Below are 27,664 nucleotides of genomic sequence, written 5' to 3'. Positions count from 1 at the left end.
TCAAGCTTTCAGATAAAAAAAAAATCCAAATAAACAGACCCTGATATAGCCAGCTTCAAATCCAAATTCCCTGTTCAGTGACCCCTACATGCTAATTAGTCACTCACACTGGTAAAAACATCCGTCCATGTGCTTTCCTTGAACTTCTCCTTGTTTAGAAAGCCACAGCAAGTTTCCGAGACTGCGTGCCCTGACAATTGCATGCAGCCAAAAAAGCCTCCAGTTATCAATTGAGATGAAAAGGCAGGGAGGGAGGAAGACAGGGGGAAAGGGAGGGAAAAAGAGGGTGCATATGGCTCCCACAGGAGTGCAACTCCTTGGGAGAATTACAAAAATGCTGCTGCTGTTAGGAGGCTGTAGCAATATGGTGTCTTCTCAAGGGCAGGCGCCGGAGTTCCTGAGGTAGCCGCTGCAGAGAGAGCGCCGTGCAGGCTACGGACACAAACGCTTCCATGCAGGCAGTGCTGGCTCAGATCAATTAGTGCCAGCTAAGCTGTGCTGGCTGCACATTCCCCGATTTCCTGTGGTTGTTTTCTAGCTGGGCGTGGGGAGAGCAGAACTATTTATGGAGGAGCTCTGGGTATTAAAGCGGCGTTGCGCAAATCCAAACGGCAGTGGGGTTTGGCATCTCAGCTGGAACCAGTGTGGACTCTGGGAGAAAGCCAAAAAAATGCACACAAACAGCCAACGACTAGGGGCGGGGGGAAGCCCAGCAGAATACTGTCAAATGATCCATAATTTAGCACTACCTAGAATCCACCGCTGTTTTCCCCACTGCTCCTCAGTCCTGCACGTCCCGCATGCTGTGTGCATTTATGCAGAAATCGCGAGCGTGCTCGCAAGCCAGAGACATAGTGTGTGTGTGTGTGTGTGTGTCTAACAGCCCTGCCCCTACAAATACTTTTGCCGCTATAAAATGAACTGTAATGGTTCACAGAGGGCGGTAGAGAAAAGGAAATGTAAAGCATGTTCATAAACATACAGTGTGACATATATAAACTCAATAAACGCAGAGGCATCTAAATTGATCGCATTACAGGCAATATTTGATTTCTGTAAGAACAGCCAAGGCAAAGCTCCCTGAAATACAGGCTAGCATGTAAACAACATGCAGATTCTCCCCCCATAGATATTTTGATAATCTAGGCTGTAGCAGTATCTGCTTATGCTGCTGTGTGAAGAAAGCGACTCCAAATAAAAGAATCAGTGGATTTGGATATCTTTTTGGTGAATCCAGGAGCCTGGCAGAACTATATTAAATCAATATCCTTGGCACACACCACAAAGGCACTTTTTTTTTTTTTTTCTCATCTCCCTTAGAAAAGCTAACGATACAGCCTTTTCTCTGAGCTGCCAGAAAGCAAGGAAACTTTGTGTAGAGGGGAAAAGAACTACTCATAACATACATCATAAAAATTAATGTTATTAGCTGGATCCCACTCCGTCAAAAAATCTGGATGATGAACAGCTTGGTATTAGTAAAGAGTGTTCTAGTCTGTATTTCATGAAAGCTTGGTATTTCCTTTTCATTGCCATAAATTAGCTTTTAAAAACTTTAACTAAAGGCAACATTGCATGACAGTTTGCCGAGAACTAATAGCTTTACAGCTTGCCACTGAATCTGACAACAAACCTAAATGTGCTTCCATGAAAGCTGCTGAAGCAAAAATTGTGATTAGCACTTGTTATCTTTAAACTGCTTCTAGGTTGAGAGTACTTAAATATTTCTTAAAGGTTTAGTAGAAAAATTTGTAAATGTTCTACTAAATATGTTCTAAATATCCAGTGTACACTATAAACAAAAAGACTGGTCAGCAGCAGAAACAAGCATCCTTATATATTTGTAAAAAATAAACTGTACCAATTTATAAACTCCATTTAAATTACAGCACAGTGCATTAAGACTGAAAAAAAAATCTGGCAATGAGCTTCAAAAATACGTTAAAACATCACAAAAGCAGCGTGAAGAGGAACTTATCTAAATACCAACAATTTCAAAGAAAGCAACCTGCAAATACCAGGACTTGTCACCACCACTGGTCTTACTAGAGAGTTATTTCTTTTCCTACAAGGACTGTAGATTCTCCTGACTTAGTGAGACTCTTAAAAAACCTATCTGCAACAGATAGGAATCCATGTTCCAGACAGGCAAACATTTCCATTACAGATCTATTATACAGATTATATCAATGTCTTTTTACTTCTAAAGTTACTTCAGTGGTTGGAAATATTTAAAATCTGTTTAAAAACAGGCCTGTGCCATGCCTGAGGCCAGTTCCTCTCCATTTGCTCGCTTGCTTACCGATGTAGTCTCTAACACAATGAATAAATCATTGTACCACCATTAAGAATAATGGTGGTACAAACCCAAGAGACATAAGAAGGCAGATGTTTAACCTCATTTGCATTAGTGCTCTAAACCTATATTTTCACAGATAATTCGGTATTTTCATGACTTATTTTCCCATTTGATTTCCTGATGCCACCAGTTGCCAACCTCCAGATCAAAATCAATTAAGAGAGAACTGCAGTGCTTTAGGTGCAGGTGCACTATCATTTCCTACAAACCAAAGGGGCAGCAAGTTGATGATATCATTACTTGGCAGTCACAGGGTATTGCTGGTATTATATAAATGACCAAAAAAAAAAATCTTAAAATTAGGCTCTTGAGTTATGCTTTTCAGAAACTGCTTTTGCAGCCGTGGTTTGTGGGTATCAATAACTATAGATCAAAATAACTTGAGGATAAGTCAGCTGCCCTCATTATCACTGCTCCAAGGGAGATTCAGCAATTGGAAGAGTTCAAACAGATAGAAATAAATGGAACACAAAGACCTTAGAATTCAGATCAGAAAACTGTATTCAAGTCAATTAAATGTGGATCCAAACATTCTTTTTAGAAGGCTTCCTTCCCGTACACCTGGTAATCTCCTGTAACCACAAGCTGGAGGCATCCTTATGCACCTCTTGATAAGGCAATCAGATGCAAGAACCCAGTCATCCTGCTGCTTTCCTTCTGAGTCAGGCCAACCCCCTTGTATACCTGCTGCAGTGAATCTGGGGCTGAATGTGATGCATTAACAAAGAAAAAGAACAACCTTCGAGTCACTTTCTGAAATGAAATTTAACTCTTTAACCCAATTTAACTCTTAACAGTTTATATTTTTGTCTGTAGAAGACTTCGGTACCAAACATGCCTTATGTAGTCAAAGTTATCAAATGGAAAAACTTTGCAGTTGTTTTTGTTTTGCCACCAGACAAGGAGGTACAAGCAGTTGTTCTGGTTTCTGGATGGAATACTCTGGCCAAATGTTAATGTGGTAACAAGTATTAATTTGACCAAGATTTCCTCATTATTATATCCAAGTAAACATACCACTGTGGTGAGTGGAACTGTTGGTACCTCCTGGAGTGACTGTCTCATCACTCTGCATCCAGACTTAAACTCTATCGGCCACACCTGGCTTCTTCTCTGAGATATTTTTCTTAAAAAAAAAAAAAAAAAAAAAAAAATCCTGGATACTAGGAACCTCTTTGTCAAATCACAATCTATATCTTGTAGCTTAACTATTTCCAAGGGCAGGTTATGAAAGCTACAAAAGCACTGAAAACTCATTCAGGACACATGTTTTGAGGTATTTTTACTGCCTCACGCAGAGCTGAGTCTACATGACCAATAGCCATGGCACAAATTCCAAACACCTTCACTAATATTTTCAGACTGGAGAAGGGGTGAGAAGCAGAAAGGAGCAAGAAAGGCCCCTGCTCGTTGTGAATGAGCTATTTGTTACAAAAGGTATGCTCCTAAGCTGCCCTAAGCAAAGGCTTATACAGGACAAGGAATGTAGAACTACCCTGCAGGAATGTAACATTTTCTTGACCTTGTAATTCCTATATAATACCATCTCTGGGTTAAGGCTATGCCTTTTTCTGCAGTAAAAGTTCCTATTGAATTTTAAACTCCTCCTAAGGAGAAGTTTATTTTAAGATTACAATTTAATATTCAAGCATACTTCTCTCCCCAGATAAATTAAAAGCTAAATGGGAGTCTTCTGTGATGTGGGAGTGAGCATCTGCTCTGCATTTAAGCAGGTATGTGAGAAACAAGGTGCTGCAGAAGCTGTCTTTAGAAAATGCCATGGCCCGCATGTCTAAACTGCCAGGTATGAGTGCTGCCAAGTGCAGGACTCAGAGGATTACTGACCCTCTGGGAGTAAAGCAGGAGATCTGGCTCAACTCAGAGCAGTGATCAAAGCCACTGCTGAGCACCCCCTGCAAGCATACACTGCTACGACACAGCTGGGCTGATCCAAACAATTACTAAATAATTTCTTCTACCTCCAAAAACGGTGCAGCAATTGGAGGAGAGGTGGTGCGGGTAACCCTTTCTAGTATTTTAAATGATGTGTCGTCTAGAACTTTTTGCAGCAGAACCAAATGAACTAGTGATTGCAAAGGTGGTCACCTAACCCAACCCCACCTTCCCTTTGCTGATTGGTCAGGTGAAAAAAACCATAAAGACAGTGCAGGAGTAAGGTGCAGAGTAAAACTGGGAAGAACAGGGAAGAAGCAGTCACCATAAATTCCACATCTTTCTTCTGTCCCCTCCTGACAGTTGCTCCAACCACCAACCCTTAGGGAGAAGCACAGAATGATGCAGCTTTGTAAGACAAATGATCATGGACAAGAATGCTCAACGATGACAGGGCACACTAGGAAATTATACATAAAAGACCAAAATTATTTTAGAAAAATCAACAGAGATAAATTAATCTCACTACACCATGAGATAATTGGTCACACACCCTGTTAGCAATGATTATAAGGGAACTCAGTGCCTCTTAAGCCAAAGTGCTGACTTCAGTGACGCTTTCCGCTTTGGCAAGGAGGCATCGAAGGGACCGAAGCAGATGGTTTCAGGTTCTCCGTGTTTGAGAGGCTCTTTCAATTATAAAATCGAAAAGAAGAGGGAAGGGAGAGAAAGAAAAAGCAAATACAAACTCCATTTCTCTAAGGGTCACAGAATTTCATTTTATGTACAGAACTACGTGCCTATCTACCTGTCTCTAGCAAATGAACAGCCAATTTAGAGCCCACATCTGAAACAAAAAAAAAAAAAAAAAAAAAGGAATACCAACCTGTGAGTGCCTGAAAAAAACCTCATCGTTTTCACTTTCTTTGCTACAAAAAAAGAAACATATTACAAAGATAAAAACAGATTGTCTCGTAACAAAAACAAACAGGACTCTGCACACACAGGTTTTTATGTTGTGGTTGCTACTGCTCACTTGCTAGTATACTGAGTAAATGAGAAGATGCTCTGGGTCACAGAACTTCAAGCTGCTATACTATTTTGTTCCTCTCAGGACCTTTGTGGAAAATATCATGGAATTTAATTCCAATGCCCTTATTCCACATCAATTCAACTCTCTCAACAAGCATTGTAACTGTGGAGAGAAATCATCATCTCCAGCAAGCAGAGTGAAACTGCAGAGCTCTTGCAAAGGAACAAAGTGTTGGTCTCCCAACCCAGTGACCATGGGAGATGGGCGCCTGCAATGCTGTGCACTGTATCTCTGTAGAGGTACTTAGAGACAACCTCTTTTCAAGTCTGCATCATTATCATCTTCAGTGATGTTTCTGATAGGTCAGGAGAAAAGACTTTCTGGAATATGGTGTTGCACAGAGCCCAGAAAACATATATATAGTAGAGAGGGCTTCTCTACTGCTCTGCTTTGAAGTTAACATAATGGGTAAAGCTGTTCTGTAGTGCAGCTGTTACCATCATGGTCTGTGGTGGAAGATCTCTTAGGCTGTACCATAACCACAGGCAAAACAAAACACACACATATTAAAAAAAAAAAATCACCTTTCTTCAGATAAAATTTCCATGTCATCAGGTCCTGTTCTGTCTATAGGTCTGGATGAGCTAAAGCTTTCCATACTCTGTAACAGAGTAAATATTAAAAACAGTAAGATACATAAAAGAAACTGGTTCAAGCTGCAGGCTGTTACACAGATCAAATACAAAAGTAGCCAGCCAGACTCCTAGAAATAGGACAGTGAGACTACTGCCTTTTACACATTTATAGCAAAATAAAATTTGCCCAAACTTGCCCAAACCTTCAATAAATATAAATGCACACCATCTTGGACTCTTTCATCAGATGACCTTGAAATGCCTGACAGAATATCTCCGCATGGTATCTCTAAAGTTCCCATTTTACAGACTGATGCTGTGAGTGAGGCACCAATTCTGTGATGTGTGCAAGTCCTGTAAGAGCAAGTACATAATCCAGAACATCTCCTCAGCAGCACACTTTAGGGTGATCTTACAAATATTCCCTTCCTCAGCCAAACTGTTTCCTAGTCTCTTCTCAAAAAGGGCAGAAGACATTAAGAGTACCAATAGCCTGCCATATGCATAACAGCAATGTAAAGGATACTAATGTGAATTCATGACAAGAAATTTTATTGATTATGGCAACTTATTCAAGATTTCCCAGCTACCAACTAATGCTGAGTTCTCTAAGAGCCTGAGAAAGTATTGTGAAAACAAATGAAGCTGTTATATCTTTTTTTTTTTTTTGGTACAGAATAGACTTAAATCTTGGGTTTCAGCCTTTAGAGGAATTATTTTCTTCATTATCTCAGCAATGAAACATACTGTCTGCTTCGATTGCTTGGTCTCTGAGCTAGAAAGTGTTTTTTGTTTTATTTTTATTTTTTAAGGTGATAAAGAATGGAAACAAAGAACCAATCACCCTGGTGTATGAACCAAATTACATGCTACACATCACACAGGGAGGAGCACTCAATGTAGCTTTCTGCAGGTAAAACTCATGGGAAAATCCAAGCATTAATTTGAATTAGTCAGAATGCTTTTTTTAAAAACTGTTTGTCACTCAAAGTCATACACTCTTAACACTTCTCGTTCACTTTCTGCTCAGTGACTCAGCCATCTAGCACCTACTGGCAAGGAAAAGCAGGCAGAGGTGAGCAATGCCTTCACCTGCTTGGGTAGGTGCTGAGTTCCTTCATATTGGAAGCACATTTTAGAATTGCCTTGACACTATTACTGTAGAGCACATAATTGTAGGAATTCTCAAAGAAACAAAACAAAGCACATGCTACCCCAGGTGTAAAAAAATACGAAATTGAACATTGCTGCTTTGGACACACTATTAGGAGTCTTTCTACTCTGAGATTTGGGTAAGTTTCTTCTAAATAGGAGGAAGGAAGTGAGCAAAGCAAAGCAGGGTTGCTGGCCTGGGCCACGGGAGCTGAGCACACACTTCCCAGGCAGTCACAGGCTTCTCACTTGCCATGAAAGGCTGCGTGGTTCCATCTCTCCAGCCAGGACATGCCTTGGCCTTGCCTAATGTGATTCTTCAAGTCCTGCTTGTCCCTGGCTACCTTGCCTCTGAAATGCAGTTATACGCTTTAAATGCTTAATGGTTGGTTCTGCTCAAGAGAGTAAGCGGAACTGACAATTCTTCCACTGCTGACTTATGCTTTGAGTCAGATACAATTAGACATCTAAGAGGAGCATTTCCACACACTGTCCTACATGCTCTTTCAAGCTTTGTTGATAAAGCAGGAAGACTCAACAAAGATGAGAAAGAAGATGTAGCGTTAGGACTCCTGGCACATGACTTGTTTACATGAGAAAGCACTATTAGAAAAAGCTGAGACATAACTTATGTCCTTTGATAACTTAATAATAATTTGGGTTTTCCTCTGAAGTGTATCTTCTACTGCTTGAGTTAAGATTTGGCCAAGACCATTACACACACTGCATCCCAACGAAAGCCTCTGATCTACAAGCGTGAAATATGCGCTCTCATGGAAACTTAAAAGAAAAACAAAAAACTTTGCCCTTTGTGAAGAGTAACATTGTTCTGTCTGCAAGCTGTTTTATAAGCATTCTCCCATTGGACAATCACACTGGGACAGTTCCTCTGGTAAAGTAAGCAAGGACCACAATGACTAGGATAGTCACCTTGGTCCAAGTGCACTTTGTGCACTATCTGTTCAGAGTTTGGTCTTTTCAGCCTTTGCCAGTCCAGGGGAGAGAGATAAATTTGAGAACATTTCCTGCAAGAATGTTTCAAGATCTCACCACCTTTTTTGAGGTCCCCAACATACCATCTTAAGTGTACACTTCTGACAATCTTTACTTCCCCAAATCCTGAGTCAAATTCTCATTTACATTTAAGCAGCTTTACATTCCCAAGCAGAGTAAAGAGGCTCAAAAGGGAAGGTAAGCACTTCACATTTGCCTCTTCAAGTCCCTTTCCATTGCTACAAGCAAAGTGTGAGTGTGTCTGTCAGACCACCCTTTCATGAAGTATCACATGAATAGGTTATTGAAATTGAGCACTAAATCTTAGAAGCAAGGCCTGCAGCACTTGGCACCTTGCCTTCCTTTGATCACACAGAGAAGCCCAGCTTGCCCCTCTATAGAATCTTTGCACAGGGCAGAGCATCACATCGTGGCACTTTGTAATCTAAACAAAATGGGTCACAGTACATTGTCACATTAAGAGGGAACTCACCTACAGCAGACTCTGAAACTCAACGAAACATAACTGAAGGAATGCTCTGCAGCTGAGAGGGCTAGTCTTTACACATGGCATTACAGGGTTGCTAGTAACAGTGAAAGCACAGCTGGTGCCATGTACAGAAGATACACAGGGCATCTGCCACTGCAAACAGATCCTACATTGAAGCTGAGTGTAGTTCCTCAACTGTCAAAACTAAAATCAGTGTCTGGCTTGGTTGAAAGGGAAGGAGGATGTATCATCGCTTGTTAAAGCTGGCAAGCTGCCTTCTACTGGGAGGATCACACCAGAATTTGCTGGGCAAATTCCATAGCATTCCTGATTTTAGCACATCTGTGTCATTTGCCTCCCCAGTAAGATAGTTAGAGGGATCATCTTTGAGACTAACAGACTGGAAAGTGTTTTGAATATTGCATTTGCTTTGCGCTACTGTAGCACATACAGTCTCTGTGGAAAGGACATAACACACCTTTGTCATCTCATTATCAGTAAGCCACTTGTGATCTGTGCTTTCAGAGCTTAGCATAAGTTTAAAAATAAAAATCCAGTTAAGCACTTCATCTGAGGTTCCTACCTCCTTGCAAGAATTTTGAAAGACTGATATAAAGAATTTCCTTCCAAAATACTCTATTGAAGACAAAAGAAATAAGAAAAAGAAAAGTAGAAACAGAATGGCTACAGAGAGAATAAGAGGACTATAGCAAATCTAGATTCTCAGCTGTTTCAGTACAAAGGTTACAAGTATGCAATCTAGTTTCCCCATAATCCAAACCAGCTACCCGTATGTATAAACGGCTGCCCAAGAGCACCAGATGTTCTCTGGAGCAGAGTGAGTTTTTCTACCCTGGTAGTAGGCATGAAATAGTATAGCACGCCAGCTTACCACAGGACTGTCCTGGTTGTCATTAAGCTCTGAAAGCTTGGTGCTGGATTTCTGCCGTTTCGGTTTGTTCCTTTCACCAAGATAAGAGGAGCCACTGTCTGGCAATTTTTCTACCTCTTGAGCAGACAGAATGCAGTCTTCAAGATTGCTGAATCCAGAAGGAATGTTTTCTTTGTTGATGACTTCCCTAAAAAGAAAAGGGACATTGCAACAAGATGTTGTTTAAAACACTCTCCCGCTACATTTAAGGTAGTAATAGAGAAATGCATTATGCTGACGGGTGCAGTTCTGGCAACATCTTCTACGCCCTATGAAACCTGTATCTCTGGTTCTTCCTACTGCAACAAACAACACGCACTGTGAAATGCCAAGTCCCACTGAGGACTGGAAGGTAGGTATATACACCTCGGGTGAAACAGCTGCCAGGAACAACATTTGTGACTTGATTTGCTTCCCGCTAAAGCCAACAGGGAGAATCCTTTGGAGTTCAAACGGAATCTGGACTAGCTCCTGGCTGTCTGCGGTATTTTTATAGAGAATATGCAGCATTTTTTCCTTCGAGACACATGTTTGTATTTTAGAAAAGTGATTTACAACTCTGGTCCAAGGATTTCCTTTCGTGCATGACACTGTACCAACAGCTGTCTTATTCATACTCTCAAGAGCAAGAGCTTGGGAAGGACTGTGGTGCTTCAGCCAAGCGCTTCACTTTTAATTGGGGATTACACAAAATAGAGAAGGGAGTAAGAATGAATGCATCTCCGCAATAGCGACACGACTGCTAGGACACAGCACTGTCCTGCAGTGCTGGGAAGCGAATGGTCTTAAGTCACCACATGATATCCAGTGGGACTCTCTTCAACCTAGCTGGGCTTGAGTGCATTTCCAGGAGTTGGCCTTATGTTTCTCTTTCCCTGCCTAATTCCCTTCCTGGATCTCTCCACATACTGTCTTCCCTTCACAACCTGCTAAGCAGGCATCTCTCTGAAACTTTGTGCAATAATGAGGACACACATACATCCACATCGCTACTTTATGAAACACAATGCATCTCATTCTTTACCAGTCCTATCCTGCCAGAGGCTAAAGTCGGGCTATTCACACTTGACATTGAAACTGGAATGTTTGCTGTTTTATGCATTAATGGCCCTGCAGCTAATTTATACAATGCTGTGCAACTCCAAAGCCTGCTTTCATGAACAGCAGCAGAGTTTCAGTTGCTCTATAGTATCTGGAAAGTGCCAGCATGACAAAGTATTCAGATTAAAAATAAACAAAAAGTCCAAGTGACTTTCTAGCTCACGAGTCTCTCAATTCTGTGGTTGAAAGAGATACAAAGAGCTATTATAAATCTGTGATCAAACTTATAGGATAATCCATTTGCCTTTATGCAAGTTTTTACAACTCCCTGAAGTGACCAATTACATATATAGCCTATAGATCATGTAGTCTGCAAAGCATGCAAGCCCATCCATGTATTTTTGCCAAGAACACTCTAGCTGTAGTAAAACTGCAATCCCATCTTGTGATATTACAAATCCTCTTGTGATCCATCATAAGACAAGGAGATGAAGTCACTGAGAATCAAAACAACAGAAAAAAATTTTTTGAAAGGAATTCTGAATTTTGACAATTCACTCTCAGATTCTAGTAATATTACCTAAGGAAAGCAGGAAAACAACTTGATACCTAGCCAGCATTCAGTACTTGCTGTCTGGACTAGGTCTTTGGCTCAGGCTTTGGGGACTGAACCTGAACAACCAGCATCAAGATAGGTGAGAATGCTCTAAAGGCAGCTCTGCAATGCAATGTGGAAAAAAAGCCCTGCAGTACTATATGCTCCCAAACACGTACGCTAGCCAGTCCCTGACCTACTTACCTGAGAAGCCTGTCAGCAGGGCTACTAAACAAGAAAAACTACTTCAGACCTGCTGCCACATACTTGGTGACTTGCAAGGTCCAACCTCGCAGTCCATCTCTGCGACGTATTTTCATGTTCTTATTTCATTATTATGACTTTTTACTCTACTAGCATTGACACATTTTGGGAAGTAGCACAGCATGCAAAATTTGCATGAGGTACTGAGGGATGTGTATGAAAGCAGCTTGGTAGAGGAAGGTTCAACATTAATAAGATTGAAGAATCCAGCATCCAGGAAAAAAAAGAGCCTAGACATGTATTTTTTGAACCTAACTTGAAATCTTAGCAAGCCAATACTACACACATTTCTTGTAGGGACTAGCCCTGTGCTTCAAAAGCTAGACATACTGATTAGATCAGGACCTTACAAAATCACACTGCTCAGTTTCAGTTCCTCAAAAACAGCTATGCCTTGGACATATGCTTGTTAAGGCTGTGGTGGTAATTTATTGGCACCAAACAGTGCATACCACAACTAGAGCAGTAAGGAAGGGGAAACGGGTATTATTTTTACTCTTTGATGGACATCTAATGAAAATTGCCACTAAATCATGTGTAACCTTTGTGTAACAGGGTGGATAAAATGACTTAAAATGCTGATTAATCAAAAGGAAGACTCCTAGGACTCCTCAGTAAGCCTGAACGTAAACTGGGCCTCCACACAAAAAAAAGGAGACATCAGTCTCAGTTTTGCAGTCATTTGATATTCAGAAAAGCACCTAAAAGTAATGTTTTTATCTAGGATGTTGCAGACATTAGCACCAAATTTTTGGGTTTTTTGCTAAAAAATAAATACTGAAATTAAAGAACTGCAAATACTGTAATTAGAGACCTCCACTATATTTTTTAAAGAGCTGGTTTCTTATCATGTTTTAGCCCACTGTATTATCTCTAATAAGCTCTACATTTCACAGCTCTAACTGATGTGATGGAGCTCTGCACAGGCAGAGCATTCTGCTCTGCACTTTCACCTGAGGGCAAGGGCTAGGACATTTCATAACCAAACTATCCAGCATTGCCTAGACAGTGGACATGACTAAGATACACTTAATCAAATATACTTTCAAAACAAAAGAAATCAGGATCGTACATGTCTCTGTTTCTCCGGGCTTCCTCCTGCTCTTTGTGCTGTCGCCTCCTCTGCCTGGCAGACACATTAGAAGAGGCTGAAGATGTTCCCGATTCAGAGTCCTCTGAACTCTGGCCGCCTGAGCCATGAACATCAAAGAGATGCTGCTCCACGGCTGAGCGGATTGTCTTCTCTAAATACCTGTCAAGCCGAAAAATAAGGTCAATAGAGCTCAAAAACTTGCTGGAGCTCCCTCTCTGCAACATTAAATAATGAATGTGTTTTAGAAGGTTTTGTTTTATCATGGTGGCAAGGCAGTATAAAGTATACTTGGGACCACAGACATCTGCAAAGAGCTAAACCAGTAACTTCTGACACCTTGATGTTCAGGTCCCTCAGAAAAGCTGAACCTTCCCAGTTCACCCTGCACTTGCTCATTTCTGGGGCTGCTTGAATCTTCTATAAACTGCCTGCTTTTATTTGCATCTGTAACTACAAACATGAAGTGCCTAATTTTCAACAACCCTAACAAAACCCTATTTGAAACAGGGTTCTAAAGACTGTACCAATTGCAAACTCAGTCACGTGCCCCCAGGTTTTATTAGAAGTCACTGATTGGGGTAAAGGAGGGTGTAAGAAAAATTCTTTCAGTAAATGACACTTTCAAGACAAAGACTAAAATTCAAAGCGCAATGACGTGTGAGCTACCCAGCCATGCTTACACTAGTCAGGTCCCTTGTGCAATCCAGACTCGGGAAAGCAAGAAGGTGATTCACTGCTGCCTCACAGGGGGATGAGAACATGCAATAGTACCTTGTTGTAAACTCTTCATAGGCTTCACTCAGTGACCAGACACAGAACTGGTTCTGACCTCATGCTGTTTTCCTGCTCGACCAATGCACACGCGGCCACTCCTCACTGACACTGCTGTGAGATCACTGCTGTGCCCAGTGGCAGCCAAAGGGCTTCCACGCCAGCCACAGCAAGGGATTATTTGCAATTACATTGGTTAAATCTGTGAGACCACCTCAACTTTCAACCCAACTCTCCTACATTTTCCTAGTGACATTTTCTTACACAATTTCCTTCCTTCTTTCCTTGAGTCAAGGGAAGATTTTATGGGAAAAATCTAAAATAGACTTTTCTTTTACCAAAATGTTGTTTGGAAACATATTTTTACACAAGCATGCCCTAGCCATGTTTCTTGCCCACCTTTAGAAGTCTCCTGTAGCGCTCTAGAGATGAGTTTCAGAAATATGCCTGACTGACAGAGTCCATTGCTTTTTTCTTAGTAAGACTCAGCACTTCCCCAAAAGTTACTTGTAGAATTTGCTGGTTCATTTTCAGCTAACTAGCTATGATATGTGAGCCTGTCCCCGTACTGATGGCTCCAGCAAATTTACAACACTTGTTCCTAAGTGTGGACTACAGTGGTAGTCTGAAGAGATTGCAGTTCCTGAAAAAGTCCAAGATTTTAGCAACTACATAAAAATATATGGTTTAATTTGGCAAATGTATCTATGTTTCCCATATTGACAAGAATCAGTTTGGCAAATCCACCAACGTTTGAAAGTTCTAATTCAGGCAGGGAACCAACTTGTTAGCTCTGCTGTTCATGCTGGCATAGCAGTTACCGCAATGGGATCAGGCCTTGCCCAGTCCTGGGACAGGAGCAGGAACAAACAGGATTGAAAGGATTATGTGGTAAGAACACGTTTCTCTAAATATCCAGGTTCTCTCTTACTGAAATATCCCAGGCAGAGTGTGGGAAAGAACCAAGGAACCTACAGACCTGATAATTTTTCAGGAAGAAGTGATTTATTGTCGTTGCAGATGCTTTGATTTGGGAAACAATGTCTTTTTTGTTTGCATAAGAACAGCCCTTTAAGTGAAATCAAAGAATAACCAATAATACTCTGCAAAGCTACAATACACAAAAAAAAAAAAAAAAAAAAAGCTACAAAATTGTAAGAGACACACTTACTCTCCTGTAGCAGGAATGTTGCTACTGACTTGTGACACATGCGCACTGTGTAAAAAAAAAACAGGAGAAAGTTAGATCTGATTATCACAATAATGTCTTTAAACATTTGTTCTCTGCAGCACTAAGAAAGGATTTAAAGGTCGAGCAGTCTCAGCAGCACGTGCCTGCCACAAGCTTTTCCCCTGAAGGAATTTTCACTCCCACAGTGACGTGGCACATTTCAACCACACCAATATCCTCAAGAATTAATTTATCTCTCATTCGCTTGCAGTAGACCGAAACGTAACGGAAAGTATTTCAACTTGAGCACACCACAGATTTTTTTGCTTCCTTCTGAGTTTTCTGCAGCTGCAGGTTGCTTTGGCCTCCTCACAAAAGTTCTTGTCTTCCAAGGCTGCTTTGAAAATGTATCCATTGTGAAAGAGGACTTAATAAATGGAACTTTAAATATTCATTGGGGAAAAAAAAAGCAAAATGCATGACCTTTATCACTTCTCCTGCAGTTTTCTGCTATCCATGTTCTTTGCATCATAGCTTAGAAAATAAGAATATATGCTCTTCTTTCCCTCTCAGTTTGGGCTCAGGAAGAGCTAACATAATTTTAGGTGTCGTTGCTTGCCATTTAAAGCTCTTTTGACTAAGCTGACATGCCATAGCACACAGCTGTCACTGCGTTCCTCCATCTGCACAGGGCCAGATGCCATTTGGCCAAGCCAAATCCCATTCTGCTCCCTCTTCCTTCACACTGACTCAGCTTTACAGATAAGGGAACACGTGCTGTTTTACGCATATTCATCACCCCTATGATCTTTATTAAGTCCAATCAGTTACAGGCTACAGTTTCATTGGGATTTATCCCCTGCCAGGAGAAGAATTAGTCATGTGGCTGGCTCATATACTCCACTGAAATGATACTGTGTAGACAGGTTATGAGACAGGCAGAATGCAAAATGCGTTTCCTCTGCTTTCTGCTGAAACAGCCATTAATTCTTTCAGTCTCTACGAGTTTCTCATAAACTGCTCCAATGCCAGATCCAGCAACAGCAACCCTTAACTAAACAAAAGTCTCTTCTCTGCTTCTGTTGAATATTTCACTTGCCAAATACTTTACTGTATAGGTGTAATGCTAGTTAGGAGGCTGCAACAATCTGATGGTAACTACTCCGTGGCTCCATTGTTTTTAAATATCTCTTGTGGTAGAAAGCCGCCAAGTGAAGGCTGAGAAGTGTAAATGTAGTTTGACCAAAAAAAAAAAAAAAAAAGAAGAAGAAGAAGAAAAAAAAACATAAAATAGCCTAACTCCCTTTTTGGGTCTGCCTATAGTAAAGCCCAAACCCACAGATGCCCAATGAGTCTCTCATATGCTGCTGGTTACTCCAATGAGCCAGCACATCCACCTTCATTTTGATAAACCAGTGCGCACTCCAGCCACAGGCTCACCCCTGATAGTCCTCATTTCACTCCACACTGATCTCTAGCACAGACACAGTTCCCCAGAGCTGTGCACAGCATGAAAGCAGTCACGTAGCTGCCAGTATATTCCGCATGAACTATGCAACAGCCAAGGAGCTGTGTCATTCAGATGAATTCACAAAGACAAGTCATACAAATAAGTATCAAATTACTGATCTTACTACTGTGGGCATGCAACCTACCTAAAAAAAAAAATAAAAATTGCAAGATCCTTCTTTTCATATGCAACATTGTGTTTATTAACTATGACATGGTTTTGCTTTTCCAAGTACACATTTCAAGCATCCTACTTTCATGTCACTTCAGCTGTATAAACTACATGACCTCGTCCAATCCCTAGATTATTTTCAAAGTTGGCCTCCCATTGGAGATGGATTAGTAAATAAGAGTGGAGCATACTAAACCGCATTACAGGATACAATTCATCCTATTCCTACCACTCCGATATGTGTGGCTGTAACTTGATATTGTGTCAATCTTCTATATTTACATGCAAATCACACTGAATGGGGCTCTCTTTCATATAAACATTTTTTTCCCAATCCATTTGCATGTGAGGAAAGTGACAGTGGAGGGGCAGATTGAATTGTTTAGACTTTATTTGAAACATTCCTAGGATAAAGGCATGTCTAGGAGCAGATCAGAGAAAAAATGTCAAAAGTTCTTCCCTCTATTTCAAATAAAATACTGTACAAAAATTCAAATTCTTGATTCCTATTAAAAACAAACAAACAAACAACAACAAAAAAAAACTGAAGAAAAGCTAGAAACTGCATGTGAGTGAGAGTTTGTGTTGCTAACCCGATCTGGAGTGTTCAAGGGCAACAGTCACTATCTACAAACTGCTCACTGAAAACACAACTATTTCTTTTATGCAAAAATCAGTATAAAGAGGAAATTAAAGATAAAGCTGCAAAAATAACTAAATAAAATGACAAATATTTTCATAATGACCAAATACCTTCTGTAATTGTCTAGTTCTCAGTTAACTATGTGCTTCTCTAGCACCAGTTCTGCTCTGACCCACTCACCTTGCTAACTCATAAAGTCACATATCACAGAATCACAAGTTGGAAGGGACCACTAGAGATCATCTAGTCCAGCCCCCCTCCTGAAGGAGGGACACCTAGAGCACATGGCACAGTGTCACATATCTTTTTAACAATTACTTTGTAGTATCTGTAAAAGTCCTATTCAAACAAAATAGATTTTGTGAGAGAGAGAACAATATGCTGATTTCAAAGCTACCAATAAATAGGAAGAATGCGTGCACACAGTTACATGCCAGCTGAATGGGTGACAATAAAAGCTTTAACACTGCTTTTTTCTCTTCTAGATACTGCTTCCTTATATACTGAACATGACTAGATAACATAAATAGGATTTACTTTATTCTTAACCCTGTGAAATTTTAATGTTCTTTATTAGCCCTCTCCCTCAGTTTTGAGGCAGAGGTTTTCCAGATATATTAGATGTCTTATAATTCCCTAATATTGGCTTTTCACACTACTTTATTTTGAAGATTCAAACATGCTCTGCAGCAACCCTTTGCACCTTCAGGAACTTTTAAGAAAGATTTCTTCTGGGCGTTTGATCCTCTGATATATACTGTCAATTACTTCCACAACTAGTTTATTTTTATTAAATTACACATCTACTGCAGAACATACCAAGAAGTACTTTCTCATAGAAATCATAAAAAGAAAACTTTCTAATACAAATTAAAGGGTCTCTTTCTTTTACTTACAGCAAGGAGCAGCAGGAAAGTTTTTCAGTGCTGAGGACTTAGACTTGCAGAGAGCAAGCCACAGAATCTGGATCAATGCCTTGGTTTTCTTCCCAAATTCCTGCCGTTCTTACTTGCAAGGAGATCACCTTCTATGATAGGTGCACAGTGACACCTACTGTTTGAAGCAGAGACTGCCCTGGCGGGATTCACACCATTCAAATTTGCTCTGTGATTTTAGGCAGTTTTCACTCTGCAGGTCCCTCTACCTGCTCTTTCAGGGGTCATTCGGAGCCTCCGAATTAAGCTCATGATTTCGACTGGAATAGACACCTTCCTCCCTGATAAAAGGTGCCTAGTGAGACAAGCCTGCTAACTAATGCTGGGGAATCCGGCTTCTGAATTCCCCACATCTTAAGTAGCTTTTGCACCGCTTGTGATGGCTGCACTTATCTCAATGTCAGCTTAATGCTCCACACATTAACAAGGAAGCTCCGCACTACAAAGCTGCAGTTTTTTCCCTGTTACTATCACTCAGGCTTATCTCAGGATGTACTTATTAGGAAACTCCTCTAATACTGCCTACGTGACCACAGTCAAATCTAAAGCAGGTACTCTGCACAAAGCACGGCTCTAGATTCCCCACCTTCTAAAACCTCATTGCACATGTTGGGCAGGAGTGTGCTTACAGGGAACTGACTTTGCCAGATGCTGCTTAATTACCTGAAACAAGATTGCTCAGCATGGATAGCACTCACATTCTTTCTTAGATAAGGAGCAGTCCTACATATTCTTTATCTAACAATCTCAGCTCTCTTATCCTAACACCTTTCATTGCCAAAAAAAAAAAAAAAAAGGAAAAGAAAGTACATCTGTGTGGTTTCTAACAGTTCTGATTTAAAGTTAGTATTTCAAGCTCATTGCTAAAAAAAAAAAAAAAAAAAAAAAAAAAGGAAGCTTTACAACTCCTAGCCCGTTTGGTCCCCACTAAAGAATCAAGTGTTCGCTTCAATTCTGATGAAGCTGGTCAACGGCCAGACACCGTGTTCCTATAGCCTGGCAAAACCCAGGCAGCACGTGGAGTTTGGAAGCTAAACAGCTCTTGTTTCCACCTGATTAACATATTGCATAAATGCAGTGGCAACCTACCTCTCTGTGCATATACATTCATGATTCACAGCATTACTTGAACAGTACTCAGACTATGGCTCAGACCTCAGACTACCATGGCTGGCAGCAACACAAGTAGATTTAGTCATTAGACAGTGAAAATGGACCTTCAAAGGGCTCCCCCTTTCCTTTCTCACAGTGTGAAATGTGCTACATGTATGCATCGTACTACTCTGGGGCAACAATAAAAATGGTCAAAGTTGCACAGAAAATCCTGCCACACACTGGAGTTCTCAGTTGTTGAAGCATCACAAATCAGCCAGCCAGCACTAGCTTTCTTTGCCAAATTAACTCCACTTGGCAAACAACCTCAGAAGTACATGCTTCTGATGTGTGATAAATAGCAGCAAGGCTTACAAGCTGTTAGTTGTATTTGCAAGCAATTGTGTCTCAGTCATGTTACAAAAGATACAAGCTTGGCATAAAGCCCTGTGTCGCAAGGTGGGCTGCTCTCTCTTTGCTTGTATTAGCCATTTCTTAACTTTTCAAATAGGTGTTTATTCTCAACTGTTCCCTTACTATTTGCAAGACTCATTCTCTGAAGGCCATCCTTTCATTCCGACCAGCACATTCATCCTCCTTCCTAGCCCTATTATGGCCACACCTCTAATCACAGTTTCCTAACGTGCTCCCTCCCTCTCAGAAATGCCCTCGTTTTGATGCCAGTGTCCCCAACTCCACACCTTGCTCCCCAATTCCAATCCAATCCTGATGAGGCCAGCTGAGAGAAAGCAGGGGATTATTTTCACTGGAAAGATACAGGGGATTTTCCACAGTAGAAAGATGAGGATTTGGGATGGGGAAAACTTGTGACACTGAAATATGTGCAGCAATGGAATAATCTCCCAAAGGTAAAGAGAATCTCCTTGGAAAGCCGGCAGTTTCTGAAGGACAGATTAAGCAACACCTACACAAACACACTGCATCAACAGGAAGATGGACAAGACCATGCAACCAGGCTGCTCCACAGATGCACATTTCTGCACAGTCCTGATGTTAATACCTGTAAATTAATACCTGTATACTAATAGCAGTAATAATGAAATGCATACTTTCTGGAGGCTTTGTTAAGAAAAGATTGTAAGAAAAAACAAACAAACAAACAAACAAAAAACCCTAAAGGGATAAAGAGGAATATATTCAGCAGAACTAAAAAATACTGGTGATCACTGTAAGGGTTCCAAGTATCACCGCTCTCACAAAAAGCACCATGGGGATTTCTTTTAATTTCTTTAAGCTCCGGAGAGATCAAAGAACTCAATTATGGTATTTAGCCCTCCCTCCTTTGCATCCTTTCATGATTAATTGCCCTGGCTCCTGCTCTTCCCCTAAGTACAAATGAAAGCACTGGAATGAAGCCTGCTACTGAAGCAAGCAAACTCCCAGTGATGTCAACAGAATTAGGCCAATTTTAAAAGTAGTGACTTGGGTCCTCCAATTGGCAAAACAAGAAACATAACTTGTGCAAACACAGCCAGACTGCAGCTCCCTGTGGGCAGGCAAGCCCACCAAGGGCCGGGCCTTCTCCCGTCTTTCTGCACTGGTTCGGCTGCAGCAAGGGAACAGTTGCTGTGGGGCTGCTGACTCACCATCTGGTTCTGGCTTTTGCTCTGAACAGCACATACTGCCAGTTCCTCAAAGCTTGTGGCAAAAATCCCTCTTGTGCCCACAGATTATAAGCTACTTACGATGAGCATCTAAATTACATAATAAACTGAAAAGACAAAAAGAAAGTCCATCCTCTAATTAAGAAGTTACAAGATTGGCATTACCCCTGAGCCTTGTTTCTAGACACAAACTCTTTGCTGAAATCTTTCTGTATCTCTGAAGACTCCTCATTCATTCCACTAGCTGAGCAAAGATTATAAAGGTTAACAGTAATCTTCAATTTGATTACAGTCTGTTCAGACTTTCTGGCATCATTCTCTCCATTTAATTCTAATAACGAGCCCCATATGGAGAAACAAATCAAAACAATTGAGTAAATACCTCAAGTAGAAGGGTGACATAGGCCGTTCGTCTTCTTGGGAACTAAAAACAAAACATATTTTTTTTAAGTTAGTTTGCAGTTCAGACTAGCATTTGCAATTCAGTAACAGCAAGATAATCACTCTTAAACAGCAGAGATAACAAGCGTGAAACAGTATGTCTATCACATAGGTAGCACTTAAGTTTATTTTGTCCTGTGCTTGTACTTAAAGTCATGGAAGAGAAATTTAAGCTACATCCCTTAAATCCTGAGAACCCAACTTGTTTTCCAACATCTACAAATGCAGCACAGATCCACTGCTAGACAGTCAGGAGTCACTCCAGCTCTGCAGCAGTTCAGAGACTATTCCCATAGCAACAATATCACATTCCTGCCAGCAGAACCACAAGGGTCTTTTGCTGTCTGTTGTTCCAGAATGAACAACCTGCCCATAAAAGCGAAAGTGAAGAAAAAACAAACGACATCTGGAGGGACCAAAAGAAGGACATTGCTATATGCACATGCATGCAGCTCAGACTTCCATGACTCAGTTTTCCTGTCCTGGCTGAAAGCTGATTTTACTACACTGAAGCCCAGCTAAACTAAAGCCCAGCTAAACTACAGAGGCAAAACAAGAGAAACACAGATCTGACAGTGACAAGTCCAGTCTGTGTAAAACTGAATGTATTTGAAAAGTTTGTGCCTTGCGGACTTAAGGAAGCATTTCCAACTAAGGCTTGCAATCGGGGCTGCATTGGGTTGGCATGCAGCTCCCCTAATGGGTGTTTCATAGTACTGATCTGGATGAAAAACAGTTATTTATAGCATGTGGCTGGGTCAGTTTGCCTACAGATCGATCCTCTGATCCACTCCACAAAGATAAGAATGAGTTGTTAGGAGGTTAAGGTTTAAAGGTGTGGTTGAACTGATTAAATCAATCCAAACCCCTCTGCTAAAAAGGGATTCCTACACAAACTACATCTAATGCTCAGACTTGTAATTCTTCGAATCAGAGAACTTCCTCCAAGCATACAGGAAATGCCACTGAAATCAAGTTGTCCCCGGAGGACTTGAATTGACTGGCAAAGAGTGCAATAACTCTGAGAGAAAGGTGGAAGAGATGATGGGAAGCTGCACAACTTACTTGAACCAGAAAGGCTAACATTTCATATGCACGGGAAAAGAATCATAGAATGCTTAAGGTTGGAAGGGACCTCCAGAGACCATCTAGTCCAACCCCCCTGCATACACAGGGTCACCTAGAGCACGTGGCACAGGACTGCGTCCAAGCGGGTTTGGAAGATCTCCAGAGAAGGAGACTCCACAACCTCTCTGGGCAGCTTGTTCCAGTGCTCTGTCACCCTCACTGTTAAGAAATTTTTCCTCAAGTTCCAGTGGAACTTTTGATGCTTCAGTTTCCGGCCTTTTCCTCTAGTTCTGTCAGTGGCCACCAGTGAAAAGAGGCCAGCCCCATCCTCCTCACTCCCTCCCTTGAGGTACTTATAGACACTGATCAGGTCCCCTCTCAGCCTTCTCTTCTCCAGGCTGAACAGGCCCAGCTCCCTCAGCCTCTCCTCACAGGGCAGATGTTCCAGGCCCCTGATCATCCTTGTAGCCCTGCACTGGACTCTCTCCAGCAGCTCCACATCCCTCTTGTACTGTGGGGCCCAGAACTGGACACAATACTCCAGATGTGGCCTCACCAGGGCTGAGTAGAGGGGCAGGATCACCTCCCTTGACCTGCTGGAGATGCTCTTCTTAATGCATCCCAGGAGAAACATTTCCCTACTGTTCTCCCACCATTCAAAAGGCTCTCCCAGTGCTCAACAGTGTGATTTACCACAGATATTCAGCCAGTTTTGTCAAACAGGTCATGGAGGAACAGACTTGATATGAAGGTACTGATCATTAAGTTTATACAGAAGAGGAGAGATTTATCAAAGATGCCGTGGATAAGCCTAAATCTGCTTCAAACGCAAATCATTTGGAGGCTTTGAATGCTATGAAACACTGACCAACTTCAAAAGGGATCTGAACTAGATGAAACTTGAATTATTTTTGAAAACCAGCCTGAATCCATTGCTCTTTTGAATTTTAAATAATTGAACACTTGACAACAGCTTTTCTAAATAGAGAATAGAGGCAAAAGGGACACTATTGTGGATTTAGTAGCTAGGAGATCAAGTACTCGCACACACATAATTTGCAGTTTCCACTGGAGTCAAAAGGAAGCTGTCTAAGCAAGACAAGCTGAACCTGGCCCGGGGCCAGGCAAGCTCTGTGCTCTTGTAGTCACTACAACTGGAGGCAAATTTTACTGTGGCTTATTTTGAATCCAGCCAATTTTGCACTAGATCAACAAATACGAATATGAAATTTATGTATAAATTAGGAGAAAAAAGGGAGGGAAGATGTAGGGAAAATAAATAAATAAATAAATAAAAAGATAGAGAGATAGAACAGGACATCAGGGAAATCACAAGTGTTATTCCGGCATCATTCTGACTCCTTGCTATAGTGCACAGAGATGTGCATGGATGACAGCTATGCAAAACACTTCCCATTCACTGTGATAACATATATCTTTTCATCCCCACTGGAAGCCTGAAGTACAGATTCAGGGGTAACACAAAATACCACAGCGGAAGGAAGAGAAACTGCTTCTGAAATCCGTGCGGTCTGCCAAAATGTGAAACTCCTCTGTAATGCAACAGTGACAGTGCAGTTTTCAGCAGTTCCCTAACCAGATCAAGAACACAGATGCTCCTGAAAACTTTGCTGCCCCTTCCACATGCCTGTATAGAGCTGCTCGAGCAAGCTGCCATGGCCCAACGCTGCCGCAGCAGTCCTCCTCACCAGCTTGCGCGTGGAGCAGTGTGCGCACAAGCACGCAGAGCGCACGCTTTGCAGAACTGCCTAAAAGCTGCTGCCTGCAGCAAGGTACGCAACAGTTGCCTGCATGCAAACTGAGGTGAGCGTCTTCCCTTCGGGCTGTTGTGGGAAGCAGTTACAGCTCTGAGACCTTTAGAAAAGGTGGAGAGAACTGTGCAAGTGCCCATTACTGCTGCCTTGCAGAAGATGCCCTCCAGCAAACATGCAGATAATGCCCTTTTCCAGGTCCAGGCTCCTCTTGATAGAATGCACAATCTTTTACTTTGTACCTGAAAGTTATCTCTTAATTTCTCATTTGCAGAATATTTTCTTTTTTCTTTCTTTCTTTTTTTTTTTTTAAAAAAAGGCTATAAACTACTTAAAACTCACAGACCTACTTGTAAGATTGTATGCTATGTTCTGTTCATTATGTAATGGCAGTACTTGCAATGCAAATGCACCAAGTTCCAGTGGCATAGAGAAAAAATGAAGAATGAAACCCATGCAGAAAGAAGTGCTGTCAAAATTTCTGTGCACCAGTGCAACTTCAAACAACGTGAAATGCTGTTCAGTATATAAGTGCTGGTTATCAAATCTACAGTAAATATATTTTCTATCAGAATAATATCTTCCTAAATCAGGGTTTCAGTTAACTTCCAAGCCACAGAATACACAATGATATTGAAAATGCCCAAATAACTCGCTCATGCTCCCATCAGTAGCTTTGACAGATCAGAAAGCCTTTCTGCCCTGATCATGTGTCCTTCCAAAAGAAAATGCTAGAAGTCATTAAGAAATGTTTAACATTTAGCTGTACTGTTCTTGAGTTGCGCAATTCCTTTTTGGTCAAAGGGATATACGACCTTTACAAAGAGAAAGGAATGCTTAATATTTGACACAGAGACTTGGCAAACTAAGCTGCTTGTCCACAGCGGGGAGGAACAGGTCACTCTGAAGCTCATTTCCTACATAGACTAATTTCTGCCTTGGGTAGCAAAGAACTGACCCAGTAGGCAAGCAGTTTAGTGGTACAGTTTTTGAGCTTTCAAAGCTTCGTCCAGTTTTATACACACTTATGTCCAGAAGGCACTGCATAGGCACTTCAGAAGGGATGAAGGAATTTAAACAAATCGTCTACCACTGATGAGCTGGATGGATGGGTAAGAGCAAAATTCAGCTGTTACTTTCATCTCAAACATGCACATAAGCAACCAAAGGGTTTAAATAGAAATGATTGGTTCTTCAATGTAATACCTGGGAGAGCAACTTCTTATGCAAAGGACATCTGAAAATCTCATTATTTTATTCATGCTAAAAAGCAGAGTGAAAAAAAAAACTACCTTTTGTTCTCTTCAAACTTATTTTACTGCTAAATAAAGAATATTTTTCTTTTTGTAAGCTCCACTACTAAAAAAATAATAAATCTGCTAGACTGGGAAGAATGCCAATATCACTGTCCCCTTAGTGTAGTACATCTTATGGTCCTGATTTTTAGGAGTTTTTAGCCATGTGTATTTCACAGCATATATGCAAGGTATCCTGTTTGTCTCTACAAAGGAAATAAGAAAGTGCTTCAAGCTATGCTGAAGTCTAACTGTTAAACAACAAGCTTGCATCACAGAACCACACAGTAACAGCTTTTTTGCCTTCCCTTTTGCAACAGGAATGTGGCAGGCAACCGTTTGTCCCACCACATTCTCAAATAAGTAGTGGTGGTTCCCCTAGCCTCCCTTTTTTTTTTTTTTTTTTTTTTTTTTTTTTTGCTTTCCTTCAAAACGAGGAAGGGAGCTGGTTCCAAGCTGGAGCTGTAACACACCCAGCCTGAGTGTGAGTTCCCAGTTTATTCAGATGCATCGAGGGTCTCTACCCTGGCACTGCTCTCTGCTCCCAGTCTCCTTGTCAGCTGGCCTGGGGTTGCTCTGGGCCTGCACCCTCGGGCAGCAGGTGGCCCTTCCCATGGCGCCCGCTCCCATTTAGGGTAGCACTTCAACCCACAGATAGCCAAACCTCAAAGATTCAGGGACACCTGCCAGGCTCTGGAAGCAGCTTTACAACTTTACAGAAATACAGAGTTTGGAGGGGACCGTATTTACTTTTCACAAAGTACTTTGTTTTTTAGGTGCTGGTGGGCCTATTACATTTGCACTTAATTATCAGCAATTCTTCCTTCCTGGTCTACCACTGGAATCTCTATTGTAAAATGAAAACTGTTTTTCCACTCTATGTCTCTTTTCAAACATTAAATGGAAGGTTGTCTTGCATATATTTAAAAAAAAAAGTATTTTTTTACAATCATTAAAATGTACTTTGACTCAAATGTCAACATTTGGCCCTGGAGATGAAGGGCCTACATGCTGGCAGGGTCATGCTGCTCAGCCAAGGTCATGTTTTCCTGCTTGCCATAGGCTCTATTTGTTCTGCCCTCAGAAGTTAAAATAGAGCATCTGGCCTCTTTCTATTCCACCACAGTTACTGTAGACTTCAAAAGAAATTAATTAATTTTTAGTGCCAATACTGTTTTCATGCAATAAGTCTGTGGCTTTTAATTTTAGCACAAACAAAAAGCCATTGAAATTCAATGTTAAGTGGATTACTAACAATATCAAAAGTTAATGCAACTTGCTGGAGGAGGAGTAGGAAGGCTAAGTTTGGGTTACTTGTTAAGACGTCAAAGATATCTTGCTCTCCTCCTCACCACACAGAATCCCCAACTCCATTTAATGGGCAGCATATTTTTGCATTTGCGTTTTCCCCCTGCTCCTTTGTAAGCACACCTGGGGAAAAGTACTCTTTCACGTTTTAACCGATAGCTATAAGACTGTAGCTGCCCATAAAGATTTATTGCGTATTTAATTTCTCAATATATAATTATTTAATCATACTTCATGTTTAGTGGGTAAAAGGTAATGTTTTTGCAAACAAGAAATAGCAGACAATACACAGTTCTTCCCCCACATAAAGGAACATTGTAGACATACGTTATGCAAAAGAAGAAAGAAAATAACATCCTTAATGCAAGAGCAACCATAAATTTAATCTAACATGATAACACTGTGATTACTGCAATGGCCATCATTAAAAGTCAGCACTTACCATCAGTTGTTGAGCAATGCCACCCTTGTTCTGTGCCCTTGATCAGAGAGGGAGGGAGGAGGAATGCACTAAATAGTAACTGTTGCAGACCGAACAAGTGTTTAGCAGTCAATTCTGTTCTCTGTGAGAGAACTGATTTCCATTCAAGCACTTTAATTTACCCTGAAGAACACCTTTTATATTCAAGCACATGACATTCACTTTTTCTGGTATTTATCTCCAGTTTTCCCTACACTTACACTTATGCCTGATCACATTGACTACTGAAATCAAGTTAAGCTCGCGCTTATGTAGCTATTCGAGCTACTCACCAGAGGAGGCACATGTCAAAATATTAGGCTGACAATCAGGTTTCTTTAGTCTGAACTTTCCCCTCACATACTGTGCGAAACATCTCCAGTAATGTGGGCAGGGGTGGATAAGTATTAGCTTAAATATTAATCTCCAAAGGATTCTTCTGTCTTCCCTATACCAGTTTCCTCAACAATGTTTTTCCTGAAGGTCTCTCAAGTAACTTATGTCCCATACACATGAGATCACAGCGTGGGATAATATGACTGCAGGGCAGTAGAAAGGGACCCATTTGAGGGAGAATTCCCAACCAGTCTTTCCAAAAGCATGAGCTTCTGTGTCCCATTTCATCTGACATCCCAAATGCCAATGCTACTTTTTATAAAGAGAATTTGAAGTGGACGTGAAGGATCACTCTGCTGCACATCTGAGAAGTGTACATTATTTATTACTCTAGTTTCCACAGCAAAGGTTAAGGCATAAGCGCCTAAGTCTAGAGGGAGAGCCTTTTAATTCCAGGAAAAGCGAGCATACAGTACAGTCATACAGATCTGGACTACACTGCATTATCCATGTGCATCACTGTGCAGGCTGGGCATTAGGAAGCAGGAAGATCTTGTCGTGTAAGCTTAATCAAAAGAGTAGATTTC

At 41.1% G+C, this 27,664-nt stretch overlaps 1 protein-coding gene across 6 annotated transcripts in view; it reads right to left on the bottom strand.

The window, feature by feature from the left end:
• FAM13A (family with sequence similarity 13 member A) overlaps nucleotides 1-27,664 on the bottom strand; it is a 66,809-nt gene that overhangs the window by 20,313 nt on the left and 18,832 nt on the right. For 3 of the 6 annotated variants that reach the window (XM_088521947.1, XM_088521948.1, XM_088521950.1), the window contains exons 2-7: nucleotides 20,780-20,821; nucleotides 14,422-14,466; nucleotides 12,459-12,638; nucleotides 9,448-9,634; nucleotides 5,870-5,946; nucleotides 5,139-5,181 (exon numbers count right to left, since the gene is read on the bottom strand). In XM_088521947.1, coding sequence (XP_088378073.1) covers nucleotides 5,139-5,181; nucleotides 5,870-5,946; nucleotides 9,448-9,634; nucleotides 12,459-12,638; nucleotides 14,422-14,466; nucleotides 20,780-20,821 — 574 coding nt within the window. The remainder of the gene's footprint in view (nucleotides 1-5,138; nucleotides 5,182-5,869; nucleotides 5,947-9,447; nucleotides 9,635-12,458; nucleotides 12,639-14,421; nucleotides 14,467-20,779; nucleotides 20,822-27,664) is intronic. The other 3 variants (XM_088521951.1, XM_088521949.1, XM_088521952.1) reach the window with 3 other exon arrangements.

Source organism: Tinamus guttatus, unplaced genomic scaffold, assembly GCF_059628265.1.
Source record: "Tinamus guttatus ecotype Peru unplaced genomic scaffold, ASM5962826v1 Tinamus_guttatus_pri_ptg000140l, whole genome shotgun sequence".
In the NCBI taxonomy this organism is placed as follows: domain Eukaryota; kingdom Metazoa; phylum Chordata; class Aves; order Tinamiformes; family Tinamidae; genus Tinamus; species Tinamus guttatus.
The sequence above is the reverse complement of the archived record's forward strand: the minus strand, read 5'-3'. Positions and strand labels throughout refer to the sequence as shown.